The sequence below is a fragment of the Heloderma suspectum genome, chromosome 1 (assembly GCF_057233095.1).
Source record: "Heloderma suspectum isolate Gila_16-S chromosome 1, 16-S_ref, whole genome shotgun sequence".
Classification (NCBI taxonomy): domain Eukaryota; kingdom Metazoa; phylum Chordata; class Lepidosauria; order Squamata; family Helodermatidae; genus Heloderma; species Heloderma suspectum.
The window spans coordinates 202,096,153-202,107,824 of NC_139458.1; the positions used below are offsets into that span (position 1 = coordinate 202,096,153).

General features: G+C 48.5%; 1 protein-coding gene across 1 annotated transcript in view; it reads right to left on the bottom strand.

Annotated features, from left to right (window-relative positions):
• Positions 1-8,369, bottom strand: part of TMEFF2 (transmembrane protein with EGF like and two follistatin like domains 2) — a 326,904-nt gene extending 318,535 nt beyond the window's left edge. Inside the window, exons 1-2 of the mRNA XM_084816392.1 lie at positions 7,774-8,369; positions 5,363-5,472 (exon numbers count right to left, since the gene is read on the bottom strand). Coding sequence (XP_084672518.1) covers positions 5,363-5,472; positions 7,774-7,951 — 288 coding nt within the window. The 5' untranslated portion in view covers positions 7,952-8,369. The remainder of the gene's footprint in view (positions 1-5,362; positions 5,473-7,773) is intronic.
• Between the last annotated feature and the right edge of the window lie 3,303 nt (positions 8,370-11,672).

The following is an 11,672-nucleotide window of genomic DNA, read 5'->3' on the forward strand; positions in this document are numbered from 1 at the left end:
ATAAACCCTTTGTGGTCATGCCCCAAAGTGCATTGTTTAATAACCCTACCATATTTTGAATGAAGCTGCAGAAGTTAATGATTTTAAGGAAAGCTAGGTGGCTGCTGAAGAAACCTTGACACCTTATGCTGGAATCCTAAACTCCCTTACTTGGGGGAGTAAGCCCCACGGGATACAGTGGGACTTCCATCTGAGGATTGTGCTGCAAGTCATTGTCGTGAAAAGGGGGCCAGGGCTGCCAGCTCAGGGTTTGAGGGTGTCCCAGGCAAAATGCCCCCTGATGGGCTTCTTTGTCCATCAGGTGGGCCCTGGTGGGTTTATACAACAGTGATGGTGGTCTGAAGCATGCAGCAGTAGCGCTCTGAGCAGCACTGGGTGGCTGAGTCTAGTCTAGCTGCCATTTAAATTTCCTGCAAAGCCCTTGAGTGAACGTACACTGTGAAAAATGAAAATGGAATTGTGGGAAATTAAAATGGCGGCTAGAACCTGCTGCCTGACCCTTCTCATAGTGCTGAGCCAGATTTGTTTGTGTGTTTTAAAGTACGTGCTGGGGCAGGCATCAGTGGTGGGCCCTGGCGCCTACCCAAGGATACCAAGCGCTGAGGCCAGCCCCAGAGAGGACCAAAGAGAAGCCCCAGTCATGTAGCTTTAACTTGGGCCTGAACAATTTACAACCCACCGAGCTGAATGCAGCCCAGAACCACATGTATGGCAGGCGGCCAGGGGTCAGTAAAGCTCGTGATTTTGCTGCCTGCTTGGGATTTTCTGACAGGCCGAATGGCTGCTGCTGAGCGATATTCATCTTCCAGCGGCCACTTAGGCATTGTCAAAAAGGAGGCCAAAAGAAGACACAGATTGGCATAACATTCGCATATGCTAATAAGTTTATATGCACATTTAGAAATAATGATTATAATTTAAATAGAAATCATAGAGAATCATAGGGTTGGAAGGGGCCTACAAGACCATTGAGTCTAATCCCCTGCTCAGTGCAGGAAGCCTGATTCCTAGGAGGTCTCCCATCCAAGTACTCACCAGGGCTGACCCTGCTTAGTTTCCGAGAACAGACTAGATACAATACATTTGGCCATCGTGTGGCAGCCTGTGACTGGGTGACCTGTGCACCTTGCTCAGTCTGTTGTCCGGGTGCTGCTGATGGGCAACTTCAAGGCCCAGCTCTCCCTTCAGATGATTTTTGATCTTTAAGCAGGCTTTGGACTGGACAGCCCTTCAAAGAGAGGGCTGTCCTCTTTAAAGTAGGACCTTACTTTACCTACTACCTAAAGTAGGACCATGGGCACCTTAATTTAATTTCATTTATTATATTTCTATATGGCCCCATAGCTGAAGCTCTCTGGGCAGTTCACAAAAATTAAAAACCATTAAAATACACCATCCATGTTGGCAGTCACAAGTTGTGCAGGCCTGATTTAACCTGGGTGAACATTCCACTAAGTATTCTCTGTACTGCCAGTGTTGTCACACCAATGTTTAGTATCTATGTAGGACAACTTAACATGGCTTTGAAGAAAACTTTTTTGGAATCGTATTTGACTCCTTCACCGAGATCTGCCCTTTGTCCTCTGACTAAGGAAATTTCCGGCATTTCCCTTTGATGAAAGGAAGACAATGAATAATACACAGTGGGATGGAAGGGTGGCATCAAGCATTTTCATCTTACCATGCACAGATCTTATGCAGCATAAGTTGGCATGGCCTTTGGGGGATCTTGTTTAAGAGTTGGTCTGTGTCAGGAATACAGCCTGAGTCACAGCCATGTATAGTGCCTTGACCAGTATGAACAGCAGATGTGTGATAATTTGAAGGTGCTGTAGCAGCTCAGTGGCAGGCAGAAGGTCCTAGGTTTAATCCCCAGCATCTCCAAGTAGGGCTAAGAAAGAACCCTGGCTGAAACCCTGGAGAGCCGCTGCCAGTGAATGTCAACAATACTGGTCTTGTTGGACCCAGGGTCTGACTCAGTATAAGGCAGCTTCCTATATTCCCAGTAAGTGAGCATGGTGCAAGTGGAACAGAGTCTGCTCCCAACCTTATTCAGAAGACAAATCCCAGCAATACCACTTTCATCTTATTTCCCTGTGTGCCTTAACTTGTTTTCTCCACTCAGGCTTAGAGTTTGTTAAACAGCCTGGAGGCAAAGTGCTGTAGAGACATACATATGCATGCCAGTTCCCAGGGTTCCATCACACTCTAGTGTCAGACCCCCAAATGCAAGGTCTGTACAACAGAGTAAACTCCAGCTGAATAAAATCTGAGACACAACTGAAGGTGGGGTGGTGGGGGGGTAAATCCTGTCCCTCACCACAGAAACTGGAATTACCAGGAAAGAGAAATATGTATCCCCTAGCCCAGCCTTCCCAAACCTGGAACTCTCCAGATGCTTTGGATGACAGTTCTCATCGCCCCAACCACTGGCCCTGCTGGCTGAGACTGATGGGAGTTGTAGTCCAAAACATCTGGAGGGTACCATGTTGGGGAAGGCTGGCCTATCAAAAGATGTGTATCCCTTTCCTTTCTCCATTCACTTATATTGGGGGTAAATCACTTTACTTGGGATCAGTGCTACAGGGAGGCAACCCTGCCCACCATGCCAACCCTGGGTGCCCTAGCCTCCACCCACGGCATCACACACACACACACACACACACACACAGTTCCCTGGCATATACAATTCTTCTCTCCACACACACAAACGGCTCATAGGAACATTTTGCTAAATACTAGTATTTACCAACATGGATTCATAGAAGGTTAAAGTGGTGCCAAGACTCACCAGGGCTCAGTCCTGCAATCTGTTGTCTATAACAGGATTGAATCCTGGAGCTAGGGTTGCATCAGCCTTTGAACCCATCCCTGTAGTTTTTCCTTTAATAGCAGCTGTTTGATCTGCAGCAGTGAGCAGGCAGCAATGCCCATCTCTCTATACCACAAAAAAAATTCTGATCTGGATTTCTGCCTGTCAATTCTCCCTCTCCAAGCACAGGAGCAAGCTTTTCCGGGCCAATTGGCAACCCTACCTGGAACATGTTTTTGCCTCATCGGTGAGTAACAGCAGCCAGTGCCCCCAAATGCAGGATTAAGGAGGAAGGATTCCAAGGCAGATGGCATGGCTTTTGAGAGAGGCTGGAGTTCCAGTAACTCTCTTGTTAGAAAATCAGCACAGGGTGTGTGTGTGTATGTGTGTGTGTGTGTGTGTGAGCCATTGCAGATCTCCCCCAAGCATATCCACTGGATCCTGCAGAACTGTATCAAGTTAGTTCATGATCATTTATGCTTGATTACTAAGGCTTTTTTCTTGTTAGCATATTTTTGGATTTGCTGTTCACCATGAGACTTAGGGGTAAGGCAGCAGAGCCCCTTCCCCAGCCTGGTGCCCTCCAGGTGTTTTGGACTTCAACTCCCATCAGCCCCAGACAGCATAGCCAATAGTCAGGAATACTGGGAGTTGTCATCCAAAACATCTGGAGGGTTGGGGAAAGGCTGAGACAGGCTATATATATTTAGAGCAACCACTCTAAATATATATATTTATATATTTGTTATTATAAATATTATTATTAACAATATAAATGTTATTATAATAACAAATAAAATATATTTGTTCTTTGGGGAACAGCTTCTGTTGTCTCTGCCATTATAAAAGTCCTCCCATGTTCACTAACTTGAAACCAATTGCGAAAGCCAAACTGGAGCCAGATGAGAAGAAACTAAGGGTACTCTGTGTCTGTTTTATTTTCACTACTGGTGGCACTGAATTTGCTGCCTTTACCCACCAGCCAGAGACACAAGGACAGAGCACTAAATCAATTGCGTAAGAAGCAACTTCCAAGTAACTAAGGTTTCTAGTTTAGACCTCTACAGAGTGCTTTTGTTCCCCATGCCTTTTGACAAGAACATGCCCTTAAATATGGCATTTGAATACAGCTCTGGTGATATATAAATAAGTGTCATGTGCTAAGCAGAATGATTCTAGTAAGGAGGATTATGTAATTCTAATGTCTAATTTAAAGATTGATTAGCCGCTGGTTGTGAAATGTCATACATGCTTAAAGGAGTACTTACTCAGCTAAAAGCTTATAACATACCTTTCAGAGCCTATACTGTGAAATATTGAAGAGTGAATTGTTTGTGATAGTTCTCATGTAACTAGATACGGGAGAAATCATAGAAGAGAAAGCCTAGGTTTACCATAATGAGTCTACTTTAAAGTATGCAGCACCCTCACAATACAGGTTCAGTGCATATTAAAGTATGCAAGGATGTTATCTGAACACCTAAACAAAATATACTTGTATATCATACTAGAAGAAAATAAATTCTTAATTAGTATGTGGAGAGGTAGTCAGGATACCATTTATCCTCCATTAATGTTCCATTAGCATCTGTACTCCAAACTATTACTTGGATGTAAATCCCATTGCCTTCGACAGAAGCTAGCTTATATTTAGTTGGGAATGTGGGTATAAGACATCTTATGCAGACTAATATGGAGGAAATATGGTCCACTGGAATCAGGGGGACTTAGTTCCAAGTAATGTTTATCTCCAAGAACCAGTTATATACGGCATCCACAGTTCAGTTAAACCTAGATATTTTTTACTTGATCCTTTTAGTGACATCCAATCTGATTATGGGTAGGCAACTTGGTGACCTCCAGATGTTTTGGACTGCAGCTCCCATAATCCCTTACTATTGATTGTTACTGCTGCAGTTGATGGGAGTTGCAGTCCAAAACATCTAGTGGGCACCAAGCAAAATGTATTGAACTTTTGCCACTGACAAATGTAGGCTGCTCCCTTAAAATCAGTGGAACTCAATCAGTTCAAGTAGCATTTAAACTTTCTTGGATTTTGGATTGGGATTTAGCTGGGAATGATTTTTCCTCCTGAGAATGAAGCAGCATTGTTTCAAAAACAATGAAACATTGCTTTTATGTATCAAAGGCATGCTAAGACAATCTATAAGAACCTTACAAACAACTCCCCTGCAACTATATCAGCGGCCTCCTGAATGTATAAAGCAGAATCTGTAGGACCAGCTGAATTTTGAAAGGACAGGAAATCCTAATGTTAAAAGGCCATAGCAGTTAAGTCATGCATGCACAACCTGAAGCTGCAGACCCTAAAGAGGCATTTGGAAGAAGAGCATCTACATTTTCCCAGAGAATCTTCTGTCTTCTTGACACCAGCTGGCTGTCCTGCCAGCTCTTTAGACTCATTGCCAGGTTTTCACTCTGACTTCTCTGCATGCAGAGAAATAAATTGCCAAGTGATGGGCTGTAAAGGGAGATCCCTGATTTGTATTCTCATTAGTGAATTAAGGAATGAGAGATCAATCTCCTTACCTTGAACTGACAGACGCAAGTCACGGTGTCTCCAATTCTTAAGCACTCCCCATCAAATTTACAGGTATTGGTGTCGCAGAGAAAGAGATCATTTTCTCTGTCATCATAACCTCAAATGTAAAGAGAAAAATGCTGTCAGCTTCAGCCTGGCAAGGGAAATTATATAGGGCAATTGTTAATGTGTGTGGCACACCTAACCTTGTTGAAGAAGCAGTATGCAATCTAGACAGGTCTGGCTTCTCATTCCCACTTTGCCTTGTTCTTGCCCCTGTTATCCAAGGAGTTTGCAGTCCCGGTTAGTCTCCCTCCCTCCGCCTCCTCTTTTCTTTCTTCCATGAAAGTAGATTCCATTTCCTCAAAACCAAGCATTGGGCTGTAGAACATGTTTTTCTGCCCCTCCCCATTAGATCTTCTGGTCTGAAGTCTAAAAATGGGAATTTCTTCAGGCAACGACATAACAAAGCTCCCTAATAATAAAGATAAACAGGCTGTGTGCTTTTTGTGATAGGCTGTCTGATTCCAATGAAGATTGATCACCTGCAGGTTAATAGGAGGGGTGCCAGGTTCTTCACAGAGCTGCAGAAAGAGCCCGGCTCCTTTCCTCCAGTTTTGACAGGCAGGCTAACAGATCTGGCTGAGGATTCAGCTCATGAATGCCAGCTCAAATTTCAGACCTCAGCTAGTTGCCACCCTATTCTGAGGGTGTGTCGCAAGGTCTTAGGCAAAACAGCCATATTTAGGCTCCCAAATCCATCATTGATGTTGTTAATAATCCTCATGATGTCCTCAGCTGTACCCTGGCTGTGTATTAAAAATTAAAGTATCACACATAGAACAAAAGTGCTCCTAATGACTTATATACCGGAGACAGATGCTGCACTGGAGCATGGCGTTCTTGTTACATCCCCCAGGTAATATCAGAAACGCTTTAAGTTTTAACATCAGAAAGCCACAGTGCTGGTCTAAATACTATATTTGCTGTAAAGGTTTCTGTGACTTGAAAGATGATGAAGTATTGACTTCCCCATAGTTTTTTGCCTTCAGATTTGACTGAATAAAACAAAACCAGTAAAGAGGAGGAAATAGTAGGTTCTGATCTATATCCAGCATAATATGTTCCCCCACCTTTAATAGAGAGAGGAAGTACACTTTTTTTAAAGGCACAGAGTTACACAGTATTCTTAGTGAATGACAAACTGCATCAAAATCCTGCTGGTGCATTTGGAAATCTCTCTCTGCGTAGATATAGATGTAAACATAACGTTTCTTTAAATAAGAAATGTGGAGATTCAGCTTGGAAGAGAAGATACTCCCAGAAGCGATTACAAACCAAGATTGTGTGGGAAGCACTGCACAATTGGTAAACACACTCCAGAGAGAACTACAATTAACCTATTGAGGATGAGGAAGATCATAGAAAAAGACAATTGATGGAGAAAGGCAATAACCTTCTACAGTCTCTTCCTTATTCAATTAGTACATTTCACTTGGACTGTGCCTGGCAAGCAGCTTCAAGCGAGGCTGAAACTGACCAGATAAATAAGGGAGCAGGAAAAGGAAGCCTGTTTAGTGACAGCCTACAGAAGGAAGAGAAGGAGGAGGAGGAGGAGGAGGAGGAAGAGCCTCAGGAGCCCATTCTTGATCATAGGCTTTGTCCCTTCATATCCAGTCTGAATTTGGGAATAAACATTTTGCCTCAGCCTACATTCTCTCCAGAAACAAGTGGATTTAAAAAAAAAAAGAAAAAGAAAAAAAAAGTTGAGAGCAAAAGAAAAAAGAGACAGGAAGTTTAGGCACCCCAAATGCTTCAAAAAATTGAAATGCGTAGCAATAGTGGCAGGTGCGTGGTGGGTAGGGGGGTAGCTTTCCAGGTTACGAGACTTGCTGGTTCTTGCAAAAGAGATCCAGCGTAGAATCACTGCACTTTTTGCAAGATATCAGCACTTCTTGGCCAGCCACAACTTGATTTATTGCATTTTCTCTCCTGCTGCTCTAACTTTTAATACTTCAAATAACGACAACAGCGACAATATCCGCCCTTGTCCAGTTACCTGATCATAATGCCAAATTGTGTCCAGACTATAAAAGTCCACAGAGATCACCACTGAAAGCCAATCTCAAGCGGAAGCAATTAAAGGGGGGGGGGGTGTAGCAAAAGATCTATACTTTTCTGCCCTCTCTGTCCAGCCATTCTATTCCTTTAGAATCAAATACGACCTGTCATTTCCCAGCCCGCTCTGTGAGAGCTTCGAAAAACGAGATTGTTCAACCCCACCCCTCCGGTCTCCCCTCTCTCCCTCTCTTTTTAAAGATGCCTCCGTTTAGAAATGGATGGACATTGCCGTACATCTCTCTCCATCTCTCCCCCCCCCCCCCCCCCCCGCCGCCCCGGCTTTCCCCCACAAGCTTACCAGAGCAATTCCAGCCGGTAGGCGTTTGGCAGTCACTTAAGGAGGTAGGGAAAGCTGCAAGTTTCACCGGTCGGGCTATGATGAGTAACATCACCGGCAGGAGCAACCAGCAAAAGCAATCGCAAAGTGTCCAGCCGCTGCTGCACTGCCGAGCTGGGGAAGATTCCCACAACACCATGACTTCTTAACTCAACTCTGCTGCAGCAGCCAGAGGAAAGCTCCCCAAAGCGGATCGGTCTCGGGCTGACGGGGAGCAAGAGGCGGGGGCGCGACTTAGCATCCCGGGGGGCCCAGCCAGCAGCAGGCTAGGAAGAAGCACCCAAGTCCTGGCATGGTGGTGGTGGCGGCGGCGGCGGCGGCGATGGTGGTGGGGACGATCCTGAGAGTTTCAGCAGAGCCAGAGATATCACCATCCAGGGGCCTGGCTCAGCCCGGGAAGCGTCGGGAGAAGGGATGGCCGAGGAGGAGAAACAGGAGGCTGGTGCAGCCGCTGCCATAAGGGGTCGGGCTGGGCTGGGCTGGGGAGAAGCGAGTCAAGGCGCTTCGCAGCCAAGCCGCCGCTGCCTCCTCTCCTGCTCTGCCGCCCGCATCCCTCTGGCGTTGGGAAAGCAGCAGGTCCCTTCAGCCCGCCGGGGTCACGTGGCGCAGGCAGCGCGGCCCCTGATTGGACGAGCGGGATGCAGGTCCCTGGGAGGGAGGCGGCGGCGGCAGCTGGAGAGAGAGAGAGATGCTGAGGCTGGGCTCGCTCCGCGCTCTGTCAGGCGCACACCGGGGAGGCGGCAGCAGCCGGCCCCACCCCGGGGGCGCGGACGGGGATCATCCAGCAGGCAAAGGATGGGAGAGGGGGAGAAAGAAGCCATCACCCGAGATGGAGGGAGTGTGTGTGCGTGTGCGTGTGTGTGTGTATGAAGGGGGGGCGGTGTTGGTGGGAGGAGAAACTGCGGGGGGGGGACATCAGCAACTTCTCCTCGTCAGGTAACACCCCCCCCCCCGCCTGCATCACCTGGCCAAGAACTCCCCGGCGGATCTGCATCAAGACGCGTAGGCGGCGCGTCTCTCGGAGGGGCTCGCGTCCCTTGCTAAGCGCGGGCTGCTTAACCCTGCCGCTCCCTCGCTCGCCGCCTGCGCCGCCCCGACGCTCCCGCAGACTGAAGAGCCAGGCACGCACTCATTGCACGAGGTCCCAGCCGGGCGCAAACCACGGGCACGGGGAAGTTGTCTGCGGTCACCACGCACGTGCAAGCCTTGCAAATATATCTGTGCGCGCGCTGTGCTCGAAGGGGGCGGGGGGGGGGGTTGCATTTGCGGCTGCATGGGCACGAAGTGCAGTGCCTCCCCCACCCGCCCAGGCATGCTGGCTTACAGCGCGTACACACCTGAGATTGTCCGGGGGAGGGGGGGACGGGGGGGTTGAAGAGAGAAGAGCAGAGCAGGGCAGGGCGCACCACGCATGTTGCCATTTCTCCCCCCCCCCCCCCCCCGTCTGCAATCGCCCGTCCCCACATGGAGGTGTCAGTCCCACGCAGTCACTTTGTCGCGGGGGCATGTCCACCTTTGCGCGCGCGGGGCCCCGGCGCGTGCTGCCGGACTGGGGACCGGGCTGAGCTCCGGCGTGTTTCCGTCGCCCGGACGTGCCCACCTGCAGTACCAGATCGGAAAAGTTCGCGGCGGCTTTCTCCAAGCGGTGGATTTGGATTGCAGGGAGGGAAGTGCGGTGCGGGGAGAAAAGGAATACAAGGCGGATGACACGAGGGAGAAACCGCCGCTCCGAAGGGATCAAGGCACCGTAAAGCGCAGTCGAAAGGAGGAGGTGACACGTCCGCCGCTTCTGTCTCCCGAAGACAGACTCACCGTTAAGGGCGAGCTGCCGCAGGCGCGCGATCCGCATTGGACTTGACGCCGATGGACCGGTTGCCGTTGCACCCCCCGCTCTTGTGGAACCCGGGGGCCGTCCGTGGAAGCCAGCAGCGGGGCCAGACCCCGGAAGCAGCGGCGATCCGTTTAAGAAGGATCCCGGGAAAGGGCGGGGGGAGAAAGGAGGGGATGTTTTAAGTTTGCCAACACCGATGCCACTGAGAGCCAGAAGAGGCTAGGGATTCCCTGCCTTTCTTCTCCCCCCCCCCCCCGCACACTTCTTTGAGCCAGTGAACTCCCCCCACCCCGCACACACACAGCTGCGCAGGCCCAGCGCCCAGTGTTTTGGCTGTAGATCCGTGCATTTATTTATTTATTTATTTATTTCTGTTGGTCTTCGGTTTTGTTTTAAATCTCTGGTTTTGTCTGGCCTTGTTTTGACGGCGCCTTTCCCTCATCCAAACACACACACACACACACGAAAAAAAAGGCAAGCAAACAAACAAAAACAGAGAAGGGAGGCGAGAAATGCCAGCAGCAGGGCCATTTCTCTCTGGAGCTGGAAGAAGGAATTCATCTCGATGTGTCCCTCTTCCCATCCCTCCCTCTCCTTGGAAAATGCCCACTCCATGCCGCAGATAACAGAAGTGGAGAGGGTGGAAGAGGAGCGAAGTCGCCCACTCCAACCCCGCCCCGGGACCAATCTCTCTCCGCATTATCCTCGGCGGACACGGCAGAAAGCCACCATCCATCACCACTCCCATCCAGGTAAGCATCCCACCACTCCGCGCACCCAGCTACAGGCAGACACACACTTGCTTCCTCCCTCGCCCTCCTCCCCCACATCACCACCCGCAGCAATTAAAATCACAGCTCTCCAAATTCTGCGCTGTTGTGGCATCGTCGCTCGCTCCTCTCTCCACAAAGACTGCATTAACAACACGAAACACACACACACACCACCGAATCCAACAACGCAGAGATCAATTTGCCCAGACGGCATCAAAGAATCGTTTGCTAGACGCAGCAGCTTTAAGCTTTTGAAAAGGGAGAAGGGAAATATCCATTAAAGAGAGAGCTGTCATCCAATAACCAAGGAATCTAGAAGCAGTGGAGGGAGGGGAGAAGAAAAGAAAGATCGCGCCTTCAGCTGCGGCGGCGGTAGCGGCCCCCTCGAACCGAGTAAGAGCATAAAATATGTTCGTGGCGTGGATAATGATTTAGCAGCTTGGAACTTGCGGGCGGGTCGGAGTTGCGCCTCTTCCAAACAGCCAGGTTGGCAGCTGATCAGGCTTGCATGAGAAAGAAGCCATACATTACACTCAATGAAAGCAAAAAGCCATTACAAAGTGTTTATGCAACAATTGCAGTGGAAAAGTAAAGCTGAACCTCGCGGGAGTTCAAGCGCTAGTGGGGCGGGGGGAGAGACGAAAGAGACGGATATTACTCTGTGCGCTTGTAACCTTTAGCCGTTATGGGAGAGAACTCTAAGTAAATGCATAATAATCATACAGCCCCCCCCCCCCCTTCTAGTGTTCTGGCTGTAAGGTAAAACCAAAACCACCACTCTTAGCAGAGTTAACGGCTGTGAAGAGTTAGCAAGTGCAACTGAATCCATCAAGATCTTTCTTCTTCCTTTTCGCATCTAAATTATTGAACAGTGCAAGGAATGTCACCCTCTGTAAAGGTTTGGGGCCGCTTTTCCCCTGGGTACTTCCTTTGTACGCAAAGCACCACCATGTGGCAGAAGAACATCAGTCACTGGATATTGCGTTATGGAAGAAGCAGTTAAATAAATAAATAAATGACTCCTAAATGAATTCCTAAAGTCAGATGCTGTCAGCAAGTGGAGAGGGGGGAGAGACCGAGGGGGCTGTCCACAAGATCACTTAGCGGTACTGTGAGTCAGAGCATTTTAAAAGGTGGGATGGTCTCTTTAACCAGCCTTATTATTGATTGTGAGAAAACTGCCAGAGTAAATGCTCAGGAATCCAACTGTTTTATTCGCCTGGTTTTTGCTGTCACGAGCAGGGAAAGAGAATGAC